Source organism: Scomber japonicus, chromosome 3, assembly GCF_027409825.1.
Source record: "Scomber japonicus isolate fScoJap1 chromosome 3, fScoJap1.pri, whole genome shotgun sequence".
Lineage (NCBI taxonomy): Eukaryota > Metazoa > Chordata > Actinopteri > Scombriformes > Scombridae > Scomber > Scomber japonicus.
The window spans coordinates 16,613,317-16,631,108 of record NC_070580.1 but is presented as its reverse complement, the minus strand read 5'-3'; the positions used below and the strand labels follow the sequence as shown (position 1 = coordinate 16,631,108).

General features: G+C 37.9%; 1 protein-coding gene across 1 annotated transcript; it reads right to left on the bottom strand.

Moving 5' to 3' along the window:
• Nucleotides 1-2,221: 2,221 nt before the first annotated feature.
• On the bottom strand, nucleotides 2,222-17,525 carry cdk4 (cyclin-dependent kinase 4). Its single transcript, XM_053315319.1, has 8 exons — nucleotides 17,315-17,525; nucleotides 8,558-8,792; nucleotides 8,327-8,462; nucleotides 7,976-8,143; nucleotides 6,532-6,641; nucleotides 5,171-5,221; nucleotides 4,950-5,085; nucleotides 2,222-3,204 (listed from the first exon to the last, which is right to left on the bottom strand). Exons 2-8 carry the CDS (start codon nucleotides 8,785-8,787, stop codon nucleotides 3,103-3,105), a joined length of 933 nt encoding a protein of 310 aa, XP_053171294.1. The 5' UTR covers nucleotides 8,788-8,792; nucleotides 17,315-17,525; the 3' UTR covers nucleotides 2,222-3,102.
• Between the last annotated feature and the right edge of the window lie 267 nt (nucleotides 17,526-17,792).

Sequence of the window (17,792 nt, the reverse complement as noted above, 5' to 3'; positions counted from 1 at the left end):
AGCGATGCTTCCTTGTGCCTGTATCACTCCTCTGGAGAGCTGCTTCTCTCGGTCACCGCATCCTCTCCTCCGAGTGCCTCATCCAATTAGCAAGTCAATAAAATGTGTCTGTGAGGCAGAGGAAGCCCACCAGCTCACCACGGCCCCTCCTCCTCTTTTTTTCCCTTGCCTCCTTTGCTTCGCAGCCCCCTGCTAGCCCGCCGTTAGCCTGCTGCACAACCAGCTCCACACTGGATTCAGCTCTGGCAAACAGGCAGGGAATGACAAGCTTGCAGAGAGGTGGTGGTGGTCCTTGCCCACGTTTTTCAGATTTTTATCTGTGCCGACACAACAAAAGAGACAGGAGGGAGAGAGAGAAAAAAAGCCAGCTCTCCTCCTGCCAATGCATCTGCTCTGTCTCCAGCTCTTTCTCTCCCCTCTCCTTTCCAAAGCAATTTATGGGCAGCTCCTGTTTTCTCTCCCTGCCTCACAGTCTGTCCCCTCTGAGGGAGAAAGTGATGATGCAGAAGGGGAGAACAATCTGGATGTTAGTTGATGGATAATTGCAGTAAAGATTAGAAATAGAAATAGAAAAGGATAAGGAGATCTTAAAAAGAAAAAATAATGAAATGCTGTGTCAAATAAAATCCAATTAAAGAACAGTAGAAAAAATGGAGAGGAACGTGAATAAGACTCAAGGGTTTGAATAATAAACACTGGATGAAGCAGGAGAGTAGAAGAATAGAAGAGAAGGGAAAAAAAAATAGTTTCTTGGAAATAAAAATGGTAGAAAGCAGCTCTTAAAATTATTTTTCTGCTCACTACACAATCTCTCAAGGGGAAGCCACTTGTATAACAATAACATCAAGAAAATGGTTAAAATTGTACAAATACCAAATTAAGGTACAAATAAGCACGATTAAACTTTAAGACATTGCTACGATAAATATCTACTTTGGAATATACACTACTAATGTTGAAGTCCACTTCCACAAAAAAAGTGCTTATTGTTACTTCCCTTGATTCTTACTTAATCAACTTAATACGCTTCAAAGTGTACATGCTCACTTTGAATCTGATTTTAAAAGGGGTCTACCTACAGTATAAGCAAGATTTGTGACATCACAAGTAGTTTCAAACCAATTGCAGTCCAGTACATAGCTTACAAAAAGGTATGAGGAAACTTGAAACCTCCAGTGCAAATACAGTTAAACCCTTGAAATGAAAAATATTTGCATATTCAAGGATTCCAGGATTTTACAGTGAGGATGGAGATGTAGTTTAAAGGAAGTAATAGTACTTCTTTGTGGAAAAACCACATTATACAAAGATTTTTTCCCCCAAATATATCAAATATATAACTTGTCTTGTGTGGATCTTTAAGTAAACACATGTAATAAAATAATATTTCAGATGTATAGTTCAGGAGAGCAAAGACTTTTTTCATTGATTTACATTTTATATCAATGTATTGAATTTAGTTATTTAGATGAAATAGAGCCAGCTACGTATTGTAAGTGATGCTATGTGGATAATTTTCTTAAAGAAATATTTTGACATTTTGAGCAACTTAACTTAATAACTTGAAAGTTGTAAAAGGTCACAAGTTGTGCTGTGCATGAATGTTTGATAATGACTGGGCAATTAATTACAGTTAAGCTTGACATTCTCATATAATGAGGATTATTGCAGTTTGTTTGTTTTTGTCAGTGAATTCATCAGATTATTCATTTGAGAGAACAGCGATGAGGTGAATCTATTTACAGGGGAACTCTGCTGATTTTCCCTTCACCTTTACTCATCATGAGCAGTATTAATTAGCCTGTAAGAACAAGTGCATACATGGAGTTTGAAAGTGTATTCATATTTTCTGTGGCTCTGGAGGGAGCTTAAGAAAAAAGAGAAAATAACCCCTTGTGATGTAGTCAGGGACACATTGAAAGTATTTGTTAGAAACGTGTGGAAAGACAATTGTGTTTAGCAGACAGGAAAAGTAAAACAAAAAGACAATATGGAACTGTATAGTAGGAATTGTTTTTGGAGCTTGATCTGCAGTATAGAGGACTAAAAGTATCTTGGCTTCTGCTGCATCGATTTTGACAATTACTTTTTACCTGTGTCTCTAGCAAGTCCCCCAAAGAGTACTTTAAAATAATAATGAAGGATCATTTCTATGTGAAACACTTCCCTTACAAAATCAATTTACCTTCAAAAGAACAAAAAAAAGAAAACAGCTCTTGACAGTTTATTTGGTCAGTTTTACAGGACAAACAGCAGGTGTAGTAAGGCTACTTGCTCTTTTTATTTTTGTTCATATTTAATATAGCTCATCATATATTCAATCATTTTAATCCATTTCAGTTTAGTAGGATCACATTTACTGATTTAATATGGACTGCCATTAATATAATATTTGTAGTTGCAGCACTGATTGAGTTCAGATGGTTTTGGCAACACACATAATTAAAACATAAAAATGAAGTTAAGCCCTTCAGTCTTGTAACTGTAACTATTTCTTTCGCTTCATGTGCGTCTTTCTTGTGCGTTTTTTCTTCTTCTACTTGGTTCCCTCTCATTAAATACAGTTGGTCAATAATTACATTACAGGTTTATTTCTGTCATAGGCTTATGATGTTATGATGTTGCTTCTGTGTGATAAATATGAACACAAATACAGTAAAACCACTAATGACTAGCTGACAGAGGGGTCACCTCTTTCAAACTTTCTTGAGCCTGTAACAAAAAAACAACATCTTTTCTTTCTTCTGTCTAAACACTGTACAAAATTAACAAGAGCAACATTTCAGAGTAGATGACAGATGTTTCTTGATGAGCCTCTGCTGACAGGACTGATGCAGAAAGCAAACATCAAAAACACTGGTACTGTCCTTGAAGTCATGACATGTTAACATCATTAATTGTGACATATACACGGTTCGTTCCTCTTCATTTCTCAGGCTTCTTTCAATCCTTTGTGATGCGGGAATAATAAAATAGATCCCAAAGAATAACCCAGATGTCTTGAAAAGGCATGGCACTGACTGAAATTTAATCTTTTATGGTTAAGGCCAGGTCTAAACTTAGACACAGGTTACCTCTTGCTGCATGTTTCATTGCATCATTTCAGCTTTTTGTCTGAGTCAATGTCTCCTCATCCCGGAAATATGGATGTTCTAGTGCATTCAAGGCAGATATTCGTTTGAAGGGGTCAAAGGTTAGCATTTTCTGTGGAGGAAAGAATAGCAGGATATTAGAACTGTGTCACTGTCAAATATTAGGTCTTAAAGAAACAGTTCACCATTTGAGAAAAGGCACATTCACTTTCTTGCTGAGAGAGTTCAGTGAGGACATCAATGCTGCTCCCATGTCTCTGTGGTAATGTGGAGCTGGTTAGCTTTGCATTACAATGGAAACAGGGAAAACAGCTGATCTGACTCTGTTCAGGAGTAACTAAATCCACCTACCAGTACCTCTAAAGTGTATTTATTAATAGGGGTGGGACGATATGCTTTGGTCAAGATACGACACGCAAAAGTGATAGAAAACAGATCGTTTTTTGTGCACACACTTTCTAGTTTTATGTAGTGTGAACTGCTCCTACACTTTAGAAGATTTAGGTGCGATTGGTGTAATAAGTAGCAACACACACACTATCAGGACGCTGTGCTCTCACACACACTGCATTGATAGTCACACACACAGACACGCACACGCGCTCAGTCACTCTAGTGCACGCTCTTGCTCGCTGGCTCCAGATTCTGGGAGATTGTGACTAATTTGCGGGCCTCAAGGAGTCACTATCAATATGCTGGAGACTTACAGGACGTCCAGGAGAGTTGGATTGTCTGCTTTTATCCTCCCCCTACTTCAGTAGCTTATGAAGGGAGGGGGCAGGTTGTGTTATGAAGCCTACACCAAAGCCAAAAGCGAAGTTATATAGTTAACTAGCTGCTAGCAACTTGTAATGAAATCGAGCAAGTGATCAACATAGTTAATGTCAGGTTGCTTCAAGCACAGTCATTTTTGCAGCGGTGCTGAGAAGATAGTGCTGTAAAGTAATAAAATAAAACACTTGGCCAAAATAGAGCCTCTAAAATAGAAAGAAAAAAAAAATAGATTCTGGGGAGAAAAATCGATTTTTAAAATCACCCCATAACAAAATCGCGATATGTACATGAATCGTTCTTTTCCCCCACCCCTATTTATTAACATATTATATCTTGTTTGTTTATCTGTAGAAAATCCAAATTGCAGAAAAGACAATTCACAGTTTTGCAGGATGTTATGTCCTGGACTATTTCTTGGCCACGACCAGTTGCTAAGCAACCAGCAGAGACTCCAGGGCATAACTGGTAAAAAAAAAGAAAAAAAGTAGAAAAGTAAACTTATTCTTTAACAGGAAAGTGAAGAAATGGATCAATAAAAAATATTGTCTAGCCTTTAGCTTCCTTTGGTTGTTAGGATTTAGATAATTTAATTCAGGGATTTTAAAGAACTATTGCTTTAAATGGTTTCTCTATCATTTTGGACTTAATGATGTATTTTCTACACATGGAAAGAGACTAAATAAACTATATGTAGGAAGCCCAATAAATATACTGTCTTATTTAAAGGACATGTTTAACTCACTGGTTCAGTCACAGAAGAGCAACATTTCCTTCTTCAGATATGTTGATAAACAACACTAATCAGGTTTATCTTCAGTTTTAACATCACTGTATAATCCTAATCTCACTCCTATTTTAACCAGCTGGAAAAGTTACATCAGTTTGAAGAATTTCAGGTTTGCATCAGTGGAATTCTTGTGGCTTGTTCACTAAACTAGGAGAAAAGAAAATTCCTCTGAGTCCAAGTCTGCTTATCTTTAGTCCTGATTTAAAATGTAAACTCTGTATACAGATGAAAAGTTGATCAATTACCAGACAGGATGGACTGCCACTTGTGATGTTTAATTCATGGCAAAATCTTACCAGCAATAGTTGAGCCCCCTGCTCATTTATCTCTGGAACAAAGTCAGTGATTGGTCGAGGGAATAGAGGGGGGAAGTTTTTTCTTGAAAGTGTAACATCAGTCGGCCACTCCTCCTCTGTTGGCAATCCAAAAACTCTGAAAACACACATCATGTTTAATGAGTCATCAGCCGATTCATCTCCTAGTCTGGTAAAAGTGATGGAAAATGTTTCATACTCACTGAAAAATTTTCCCAAGTTGGTCCACTTCTGAGTCTCCACAGAATAAAGGTCTAAAACAGATATTACAGTTTATACAAAAGGTAATAGATTTAAGCTGATGTATTGCCTGCTGGTCATTGAGATGTCAATCAGCAAAGTAGCAAACAGATAAAAACACAGATTACCAGTTTTGCATGTGTTTGCCACATCTCACCCAGACCAACTAACTTGTGTTTATTAATGTTCATGAGTTATGACATTATTAATACAGATAACACACATCATTACATCATCATCATCCTTATTATTAACTGACAAAGCAACCACTTTGAGGCCTGAATCTCTAAACCAAAGCATCCAACCACTGACCGTTCTCATGCAATGTGTCATTTCTACCACTAGATGTAGCTGCTGTGTACTTCTATGCACTGGAGTTAGTGGAAAGTTTTCATCTCACATGCACCACCTCAGACAGCTCGATCACAAAATCCCCATGATGCTCTCTGAGCAGAATGAGTTGAACTAACAGATTAGAGCATTTGCTTGCAGAAAATGTTGACTCCAGCCATTTGGGATGTGTTGAAGCAGGTCAGAGTGTGTGAGTTGTCAGTAGGTTTGTATCAACATACATGATACTTATTACTTTTGGGTTCAATAAGTACAGCTACAGTATGTGTGAGTGCCAAAACTGTATTTTTGTATATTCCAAGTAAATTTATTGTAGATCTGGTTGAAATAAAACATTTGGATGTGCTGTGATATAATATGCAACAGCCCAGCTGTCTTTCACCAGTTCACCTCCGACAGTCTGAGGCTGCAGACCAGATTTCCCTGAGGCCACAGATAACCTCGTAATGTGAGCCATTTACTGATAAAATCGGAACCCTGCTGAACTACTGGAAAACTGCTTTGATCACTGCTTTGAGTTAAAATCTGGACACTAATGCCAGAAGGTAATGAGTGTTCCTGCGTCAGACAATGAGAGATGAGCTTAAAAAGGTGGAGCAAACTGTCCTCTACCAAGATAATCCATATATAATATTGTGAAGTCTAATATATTGTTTTAATGTGTTTGTTACAAGTTCCAGGTAGCAATTATGTTTCTCTGAGCTGGCCTGAGGGGTTAAATGAGAAACTAGAACTCACTTTGTAAGCACAAACCTCCACCTTGAGGATATGTAATCAAATCAAATGAATCAGATCACCAGCAAAACCTAATGAACTGTTCTTTTACTCTCTCATTTTACCAAACTACATCATTGAAAGGCACAGTTATACAGACACAGCCATACACAACTACAACTACATCAATTTATAATGTCATCATAACAAAAACAAATATGAAGTATCTTTTTATCTGGTGATTATTCTGCCGACTCACTTGCGTCTGAACATCTCAGCGAAGATGCAGCCGGTGCTCCAGATATCCACAGGCGTAGCATAACTTGACTGCAGCAAAACCTCCGGGGATCGGTACCACAGTGTCACCACCTGAGAGACACACAAGTGAAGAAATAAATAAGTAACCATGAAAAACAAACAGTAACATTTATAGAGAGTGTGAAGACCCTATCTGGATGGACTTGTCCTTGCCCTACAGGAGCCTGGTGGGCAGAGTTGGTTTGTCAGAGAGATTTCAGCTCACATGCCCTCTCTTCTCTGGCTTCCATCCATTTTGGTTTTGGTCATGCTTAGTTTCATTTATCTTTTAGTTATGTAAAGTAAATGTATTTTTTGTTAGAGCTCATGTGCAGGCGGGTTGTTACAGGAGTGAATTAAGCAACTAACTATTGCGGTGGGTTTGTATGTTTTTCCTTGTACAACTAAATACTTGTGCGTGCCTGTAGCTTAAAACTGTTCCTAAATGATGAATTCAAGGGCAGCTACTGTAAAAACATCAAACTCATGCTAGTCATTCATGCTTGTCAGGAAATTAAAAGTCAGAAAACAAATAATAAGCAAACATGGACATTGCCAAAGGGTAACGTGAAGTGTATTTCATTAACAAGGTTAATGTTTGGCAGAAGTCAAGTCAAAGTTTATTTATATAGCACATTTAAAACAACCTCAGTTGACCAAAGTGCTGTACAAGCTGAAGACACAAGAGAAAATAAAAGAACAATTACGAGTAAGGTAAAACACATATACAGTATAAAAACACTATAGAAAAAAGCTAAATATAATTACACAATAAAATTAGGATGTGAGGCTCAACTAGGATTAAAAACCAATGCAAAAAGTTGAGTCTTTCCAACTTTTCAGGGTCTGAGCAGTTTGGATATTGTATGGTATGGCTGTTCCACAGGTTTGGAGCCTGTAGAGAAGACTGTCGAGGGTCAGACACTGAATACACCCACTATGAATTATCTCTAAAAAATTAGTTACATCAACCAATTTCTTTACTTCAAACCCATGTTTTGTTCTTCCAGCCAGAAATACTGTGTCTTTTTTTGTAGCAGATCCCAGAACATGTCATCAGTTCAACAACATCTTTATAATCAGTTTACATAGAATTAGGAAAAGCCATTAAAATAACAAGGGCCTGTGACCATCTCTAGGACCCCAAACTGAACGTTTATGCTAATCAATCTAAACTAATTTTAAAAAAGCACAGTATGCTGTGGGAAAATACAGTGTGTGTGTGTGTATATATATACTTCCAGCCAGAAAGAAAGAAATTATATATATATATATATATATATATATATATATATATATATATATATATATATATATATATATATATATATATATATATATATACATACATACATACATACATACACACACACACAATAAACTACTGGTAACACCCAGGTTCTTACCACAGGAGTGAGGGCCATGTGACAGCTGTAGATCCTGGCCAGTCCAAAGTCAGCCAGCTTCACCTGGCCCTGGCTGGTTACCAGAATATTCTCTGGTTTCAGGTCTCTGTGCATGACGCGGTTAGAGTGAAGGAATGCAACACCGCACAGCAACTGCCTCATCAAGTCCTGCAAAAAAAAAAAACACCCACTCACTTCAAAACAAGCATATCTGAAATGAAACTTAATATTTCAGCAGGTGCTTTAAAAAGAGACTACATAACAAACAACTCCATCTTTTCAACATAAATTTCTTCCTTCTGAGCCATTTGAAATGCTCATAGTTTAGATACTGTTTCAGTTGGTGCATACTTTTATGCGGTCAGGAGATAATCCAGGAGCTGGGGCCTTCTCTAGGTATGTCTTGAGGTCTTGGTCCACGTGTTCAAACACTAGAGTGACTTTAGTCTCCTGGTCCGACCTCTGGGTGGCACATACATCCATAAGCCTGTTGCAAAAAAAACAGTAACTCCTGTGAGAGGTGTTCACAGTGAATCATAGACAACACAAGCTGAACAGTCTTCACTTTGATGAATGTCTTACCTGACCACGTTGGGGTGGTCGAACTGCTCAAGCCTTTTTAATAGAGCCACCTCTCTGACTGTGGAGAGCGGGAGGCCATTTTGGTCTGTCTGGACACGCACACTCTTCAGAGCCACAAATTTCCCGCTCTCCGTGTCCCGGGCCTTATAAACTGTCCCGTAAGCGCCCCCTCCAATCTCTGCCACCGGCTCATACTGGATGCTGGAGCCGTGGGCCATGACCAGGTTCATAAAGACTGAAAGACATAATATGACAAAACGTATGAGATGCAAAATCTAAAAAGATGATAAAAGGTGATGATGTTATATGGTGACTAAAGTGTTGGACCAACCGACTGTGATCTGTAGAGCCACGCCATCAGCATGGCTAAAAATGACAATAAACATCTGACATTAGTATAACAGTTTAATTAACTCCCTGTACTGGACGAGTAATGAACTGTCTCATACTCTGGCAGTGAGAAGCTGGTGGAATTCCAGCCATAAAAGACATAACTGTCCTCAGGCTTAGAAATAAAATACTGCAGAAGCTGAAACTCATTGTCTCTAAACCTTTCACAATCAAAACGTACACATGCTCCTCAACAGTTCTTGTGCTCGACTATCCACTTCCGAATGAATACAACAGCTATTTTTAGTCACCCTGCCAGCAGTCTCAGAAATAACTTTACAGCCACTTTCAAGTGTCCACAGAAGACACTTTCATGTTCAGACCTCTCTTTATATGAAAGTCTAATGCGTTTGTGAATTCTTCAAACGCTGTCTTATTTCACCTGTAGCAGCACCACCCTTTGTGTTACTTGTTTAATTTTATTAAAGTTTTAGCAACCAGACGGCTTCAGCTTGTTTTGAATTGTCATTCCAGGCATTCTCCTGTGACTCCTCAGCTGCCGGATGCATCAGCCCGAGGAGGAGGAGGAGGAGGAGGAGGGGGGCAGCAGTGTGGAGGAGAGCTTCATTTAGGAATCAGTTACAGCACCTGCCAACAAACAAAGCAACAAGCTGCTGACCCTCATGATCAATGTCCAGAGAGGGACTTGGAAAAGTCCAGTCTGGTCTCAATTACAATATAACTTAACAAACTGAGCCGGTGTAACAGCACTCTCTGTGAAGCAGGACGAGGGCCGTCTTTCCCCTTATGTCATTACATTTGTAAAACAGACTGCTTTCCACTGTCTGCCAGTGTAGAGTGGTGAGAGGGCAGCTGTATACAAAGAGAAACAGACTGTATAGCTCAACTACCTGCTGAGGAGAAGCACCAATAGTTAGCCAAGCTTTGTACCAGAGTTTTCTTTAGGAAAAAAAAAGACTCAAAATGATGAATCAATCAAGATAGTTGGCAATTAATTTGCGTAATCATCTAATCATTGCAACTCTAGTCAACTATATTCATTAATGCCAAAAAGAGGTGTAACATTTTACCACAATCAGGCTGCTATAAACATCAACAATATACAAACTCTAAACACGCATTATTGGAGTGGCCACATAATGGCAGTGAAAAAAGCCGTTAACAGAACAGACACATTATCAACTTATTATTATCATCATCACCACCTTATTAAGCTTCACTAAGTTTTTTGAGTCACTAACTTTGTCTTTCCTTGTTTGTCTTTAGTTTTTAAAGCTTGTTTGCTGAAAAACTGCAGAAATTAAGCAGATGAGTGAACGAGCTGAGACGCCAAAACAGCTGACAGGAATTGCAAAATTGGGTGATAATTCTCTGTGGATTTGTCACTAAGCGTGACCACCTTAAGCATACAAGAAGTCGTTTGACCCATCATATAAAAATATTGATTGGTGCAGCTTTACCAAAATACATTAGTGATAAAGGCTTCACCCACACGATTTCCCTTCTTAGCGAGAAGAGTAGCTCATAAATAAAAGTTCTCAGTCATTTCAATCAACCTGGTAGCAGGTGCCAACTATGCTGGGAGCTAAGTGCACACCTTTTTTTTCTATTCAGCTTTCTGTGCCGATGCCTATTAAAGTAATGCCTCATACGAGCTCTCCAGGTACTTTGGCTGCAAAGTGCTGAAATTGTGACATTTTTTCTTCATATCTAAAAGAGGAATTTAATAATGCTGCTGCTCTTGGGTTCGCACATATTTTCACAGACAATTTTAAAACTTCAAGGACCCATAATATAATTTCCATGACCATTCACACCCTTTAAGCACATGAACAGAAGTGCACTTTATTGAATTATTATATGAAAATTAAAGAGCAAATTTTATCTTTTTTTCTTATTATCACTTATTTTCATATTCACTTAAAATACTCAGTCATTGCATGTGCCCTTAATTACAGAAAGAGCTTTACAGTCTCTTAGGATAAAAACATCTTCCAAACATCAGGAAAAACTGAGCTGACTTGCTTATACACAATTCAAAATTCAACTCTAAAAAGAGATTTAACAAAAAACAAAAACAAGCACCTCTTCCTACCAGATGTGATATAACTGCTCAAACATAGTGTATTTCAGTTATTTACTGTAATAGCATGGTTTCCTTAACCTGACGTTACACAAAGCCATCTGAGAAGTTGTTTATAGAAACTGGACAAGGGCGGGTACTTTCAAAATATACATGAAAGGTGATTGGAGGAACTGTCTATCACTGTCTTATCTACGCCACACTGAACCACTGGAAGCTATTTCTGCAAAGCTTACAACTATCAACTTTTTTTTAGCTTTTTATATCGTTAATTAGAGAGCCATGAAATATTAAACTTACACTCGCCCAGCATGTGACAGATTCAAACTGGCATTAGACGAAAAGACAGGGATGAAAGTGAAGGAGCATAATCGATGCAATGTGAACAGCTACAGACATTTGAACTTCAAAACATTATATGGAAGATTCTCCACAGAGATAACACAGCCTAATTAACTTCACACGCTACAGTATGTTTACCTGCCAAAAGACAGTGAGAAGAATGTATATTTATATATGAAGGGCACAGTAAGTATGTGTCTCAAACACACTTGTGCCCTGGAAACCCCCACTCCCCCACTGATGAGACACAGAGAAAGTGAACTACATATAAGGTAAAGAGTAAAAAAGAAACCAAGAGGAGAACTTGCCATACAAAGGTTTAGGGATTGTTGACAGAATATATGTACAGCTTTATATAGAATTTATATAATACATGCAATTATATGTCTCCCAAGGGAACATAACAGCAGTGCAGGAAATGCATAATTGATATCGCGATTAAGATTCGAGAGAGAGAGAGAGAGAGAGAGAGAGAGAGAGAGAGAGAGAGAGAGAGAGCATGTTTCCCAGACCCTCATTCATAAACCAAAGTTTTTGTTAGGCGAGTTTTATTATCTAACTCTGGAACAAAAAGGATCTTAACCATGAGACAAAGAGAAACATATGGGTGAGTAGTTAACAAACTATAGCATTAGCATTAGCTACTGTGTGAATTGAGTAACTAACAGACGGTAGCATTAGCATTAGCTATGGTGTGGATTGTGTTTTCTTACCTGACTTCTGAGTTTCGCCATCTTGCGTTAATGTCATGGTGAGTATTTTCCAACAGTGATTTGCTCTTATTAGGCATGTTGAAAATGTACAGCGTCTCTACACATTTATGTCACAGGCTGAAAAAAATAGTCCCTGGTTGCTGTGGCTCCCGAGTACCAAATAAAAAGTATAACTGCAGACTATTTATTTAACATTGAAATAGACATTGAAGTTGATATGAAATGAAATAAAATGTGAAAAAATGCCATATGCAATGGCTGGCTCCCTAAACCTTAGAGGAGATGGAGGGGGTTGGAGAAAGATGAACGGACAGACGGACAGACGGAATGACTAACATCCTGCTCTCTAATTATAGTAGTAGGATTACACATATCAAAATTAAAATTCCATTACTTTTCCAAAATGATGATGATTTAATGATTTTACTTCATTTCATGATATTTCCAGGCCAGGAAAACAACATGTCCTTGAATTTTCCAGGTTTTTCATGAACATGGGAAACCTGCTTCTTCATTTACCAAATGTTTAACAGTCTATGAACGCAGGACAAAGTACCTGACCTCCTGAGAGAAGTCAAATGACTCACTGAATGGAATGCCATTTTAGAGCAAATACACGTTATGAAGGACTTTTGGTCACGACAGGAAGCACCTCCAACCAAACTGCTTTTCCGCCCCATTGCTCCATACTTTCCACTTACCAGCTTCTCCGCCAACTCCATCCCTGCAGCTTCCTGCCAGGCAGCAGGCACACAAACGGCAAACAGCCTCGTTCCACTCCTTCCTCCCCTTTGTTCAAGTTGAAGCCTTTAATCTATCAAACCCATTTGATTCTACTCCCGTGGAGTGGGAGGAAGCCTCATCTTCTCCTTTTCCATCTGTGCCCCCCGCCCCACCCCCTCCACCAACCCCATAATCTCACCTGTTGGCTTCATAGCCAGCACACATCTCTCTGCTGCTACTGTTCATCTTTCAGTACATTTTTGACTCACCTATTCAGTTCTGTGGTCAGCTTCAACCTACACATGTACACTTTTAGTTTCAACATTTATTTAAAGCACTGTCATTATCCAGATCACCTCTGGTCGGTGGTCCTGTATTTTATTAAATTCTTGTATATAAATGTGACAGGCTAAATAGTGAACTTGTATGCTTTCTTGTAAAACTGGGTCTTGACTTAATTGTGCAACAGTTTTCATGATCTAATACATATCTAATACAATCCACATGTCTTGCCTATCCAATGTTGTGTAATAGTATGCATTTTCTAGAGTCAATTCTAAACCCAAGATTATGTTGATATATTTAACTAAAGTGAAGTGTGTGTGACTGACATTATGAGTGAAAAACTAAACCAGTTTAGAGCCCTGCTGCTGTGTCAGACTGTGTACACCTTGGACTCGTTAGAAGGCAGAAAAATGTTTCTGCTAGAGGAACGGAAAAAACTAAACAACATAAAGAGCAGAACACACTCAGCTGAAAGCCAAACACTTCCAAAAGGAATTTGCTCTTGTTGTCCACCACTATAATTTTCCAATGTCAGTACTCCAAAATCGAATGCTCTAAACTGTTCAAATTTTTGTTTATAGCAGTAGACAGCTTTTTTCTTTTTTCTTTTCTTTTTTTAAAATGCAACATTGTAAACACGATTTACAACCCAAGATGCAAATACAATAAGGTCAATTTGTATCTCAAGGTATCAGTGAAATGATAATCTATCAGGTTTTGTACATAAATGATATATGAACAGTATCAAAATACTGAAATGTGTTTTATTTCCTGAGGAAAATAATATGTTTTGTTCTGAGGAGAACTTCTAGCAGCTCCTGGAGGTTATGGTTGCTATGGAAATGACTAAATTAAAATGGTATTTTGAGATAAACAACTTATCATTAAATTTGAACAAAATAAAAATGATGTTTGAAAATTGTAAAACAAACACATAAAAGTGATAATGGTCATAATTTAACAGGAAAGTTTAATTGAAAAACAACAACATTGTTTTGGCTAAATTTGTGAAAAGTTTTGGATATAAAAGTCAAGCAAAGTCCAAATACAATTCAATTCAGGAAGATGTACTTTTAAGGAGGTATGGTGATGAGGAAGCGCTGATAGGATAAATGATAGGATAAATGTTGATCATATATATATATATATATATATATATATATATATATATATATATATATATATATATATATATATATGATTGACATGGGATGGATGTTTGGGTTGTTGTAATAGCATTGTTTATAGTTGTAGCTGGTTGTGAGTTACATTAGCTATATGTGATATAAATTGAGTTCATTGTTTGAGTTATGGAGAAGGGATTGGACCATATAAGTGTGCAATTCTTTCCACTCATGTATATTTATTCATGTTGTTTATGAGAATTTGTTATTGGTAGTTTCCAGCATAGGTTTACTGTTCATTCTATTTCCTAGTGTTTGGTTTTTTTTGTTTCTTTTTTAAACATGTTCAAAATAAAGATACAACAGTGCTAAAAATAATCATGTCATTAACCAACATCGGGCTTGAATATGTTGTAGTCAAGTGTTTGAACAGGGCCCAAAATTAGCACCAGCTGCCAACCAAATGCTGGTAAAATGGTGGATTTGCTTCACTCACCAGCCAAAAAAAAACTTAACAATGGTAATCTATTGAGTGGCTTGTAAAATTTGAACATTAACTAAGAAAAAGTTCAAATTTGCACAATGGTTGAAAAGGAACCACAATTAGTGAAGTGGTCAGTATAATTCAGTTAAGAGGAAGTGATAGCATTAAGAAAGTGCATCATTCATGGTGAACACACCACATTTATTCCTATTATGCAAACAAAATTGAGTCAGAGTGTCTGCGGACAAGATTGCCTGTCTGCAAAAAAGACAAATTCCTGTTACTCACACCACGACTGAAATGACAATCACACTGAAAATAACTTCCTTTTCTGCAGCCTGAAAATTAGAAATCAACATAACCAAATGGTGCTTGCTTTTTTTTCTCTCATGAACAAACTGTCACTTAATGACTTTATTAAAAATACCAATCTTAAATTTATAAAGATTTTCATATTTTTATTTAGCAGATTTTCATTTGTACATAACATAATCAAAAAGAAAAAAACTTAACTACTCTGATTAAGCATTACTTGGGTCCCTACATACATCTACAGCCAACCAGTAAACAGTGACATTTACTATATATTCCATAAAGATTGTTTTTGATACACAAAAGGTTTTTAATCATTAAACTTCTTTGAATAGGTAAATATTTTTTTGACACATAAACAACTTGTTAAATAATGAATATTTTCTAAAGTTCTGGCCTCCCATGAAATTATTAAAATACTCAAAAGGAGGAATCTGTAGATGTTTATATTTAAAATACATGTCATCTAAAATGTACAAATACAATAACCCAGAACACTTGCAATTATTACTTATGGTATTTATGATATATTTCGATTCAAATGCGTAATAACTTTAGGACAACTATAGCTACTAATAATTACTTATTTTTTTTTCCATTTGAAAGACCACTGAAAGAACTTTGTCTCAGCTTGACAGAAATTTGCAAAACTTAATAGAATGAAGCAATCAATATAAAGCTTAATGCCAACATATTTTGCATATTGCGTGCTAAAATATCACAACATTGTGTATTTCACAAGTTGATCTGCCAGTGCACCAACCAAAGAGTTCCTCTTCTACCACTCTGATGTGTGAAATATATAGTGAGAAAAATATCAGTGACTTTTTAAGGTTTGAAATTTAAAAAATACAAAACTTAAACATTTTTGATGAGGACATACTTTTCAGTGCTCTGTTTGTAGAGAACAAACTGACAGTGAAAATAACTAAATTACTAAATTAAAATAATGTAATTCAGTTTATTGCTATGTAGTTTGTTCAGTTATTTCCTAAAATACAAACTCCAAAATACACTTTGGTATACGTGTGCAACTGTAGACCTATAAAGCACAGTTTATAAGTTTAATAGCTCAGCAGCAGCAGCCAGTCATTTGCAACATGTATCACATTACGATAGTTTCTGTAGATCTTGTTGCCTTTCAGAAAACTAGTCTTGACAGCTGAGTGAACATAGCTCTCTGTCACCATTGAAGAGCTCAGCTGGCTCCAAAACAGCTGATTCAGTCAGTAATGATGATGATTCAGTGAAGTTGGTTCAGAGTTAAAGATTTACTCCTACATGTGTACTGAACACCTCCAAGACAAACTATGGAAGAGTGCCACTCTTTCTAAACTACTTCAGACCACTTTTCTTGTTACTCAAGTGCCATCAGTGTACATGCACTGCACACACACACACACACACACACACACACACACACACACACACACACACACATACACTAATACTGGCTGATATTATCTGCTGGCCACTTTATCTGCCAGGCTCTGATCCCTGTAGTGTCCTCACAGGAGTTTCACTGCAGGGTGAACTGCTTGATTGATCGCTGGCTTACAGAAGTACCCTGTTAGAAGTACTTAGAGTTTCATTATGGCTGATCAGGTCTATGATCACTTGTCAAACATCCTGGTCTCACAGGAAGTGGTCAGTCTCTACATGACTTGTTGTCACGTCAACCCCAACTAACCCCCCGCCCCCCCTTGCCCCCCTTCCCCAACCACCCCTCCTGCTTCTTATTTCCTTGTTTAGTGACAACACCAGCAGGGGAAAAGATTGTGCCACAACATCTGGAAGTTACACATGTGTCTCAACACTTGAGGTCATGCATCTGACTGCCTGTAATGGCAGCTATTGATCACCAGGACAGCCTGTTGATCATGTGCCAGACGGAAGTTGACAATTCTCAATTTTAATCCATTGATCTTCTTGATAAAAAAAAAATCTACATTAAGCCGGACACTGAAGGCCAGCTTGTGGGCGGAGGCATAAAGAAACAGGCCCGACACGTGGTGCTCCTCCATGGCGCTCCTTTGTTAATTAAACTGGCGAGAAAAGTGCAGCAACAAACAGGCCACACGGACTTTCTCTCCTCACCTACATGTTCACTGACGTGGCGGAGGAGAAAAGCAGTAACAAAAAAACAACACAACAACAAAGAAACAACACAGACACAGCTGGAGCTGGATGATCTCCGCCTGCAATAACTTCTATTTCCACATTATCTGTGTGCCATGTTATATAAACGTCTCATGTCCGCTGCCAAGTGTCACACACACACACAAACACACACACACACACACGGATCACATGCGTGTAAAAGACATGTAGCCCACTCACCTCGGCTGCTCTTTGCTGTGGCAGGTAAGCTTTGGCTTTAGCTTTATGAGGAGGACATGCTAATTGATCTGCCACGTATAACTCCTGCAGTAACGGGTCAGAAGTGGCAGGTCGGGTTTGAGCTGAGCTTTTCCAGCCTGGCACCGGCTCTGATGAGGAGAAGAAGATAATCAGCCGATATGATTTCGGCCTTTTTCCTCCCAGTCTGCACTCTTTTGGGTTGTCGCTTCCTGTTGCTTCATGCAACTCTGGTTCGGAGGCGGAGCTTCAGTCTTCAGCTGTAAATCATATATGTGGCATCCAAACTTTTAATGACAGTCTAAAACGTGACTGCAGGAGGATTTCAGTGTGTTGTTGTAAAAATGCAAAGATGTGCTTTCGTCTCTGCCTGTCGTTGGTTTCAGATAGCCTTCTAAAGATGAAGTGAAGACACACCTGTTGATTCAGCATGTCGCAAAAATGGTTTCTTAGTTTAGTC

Excerpts from the sequence above, each read along its gene's own strand:
- cdk4 (XM_053315319.1), bottom strand. The coding sequence starts at position 8,787 with ATGAACCTGGTCATGGCCCACGGCTCCAGCATCCAGTATGAGCCGGTG. Across the intron at positions 8,463-8,557 it reads GACCACCCCAACGTGGTCAG|GCTTATGGATGTATGTGCCA; the intron begins GTAAGACATTCA and ends TTTTTGCAACAG. Across the intron at positions 5,086-5,170 it reads CAACTTGGGAAAATTTTTCA|AGTTTTTGGATTGCCAACAG; the intron begins GTGAGTATGAAA and ends GTGTGTTTTCAG.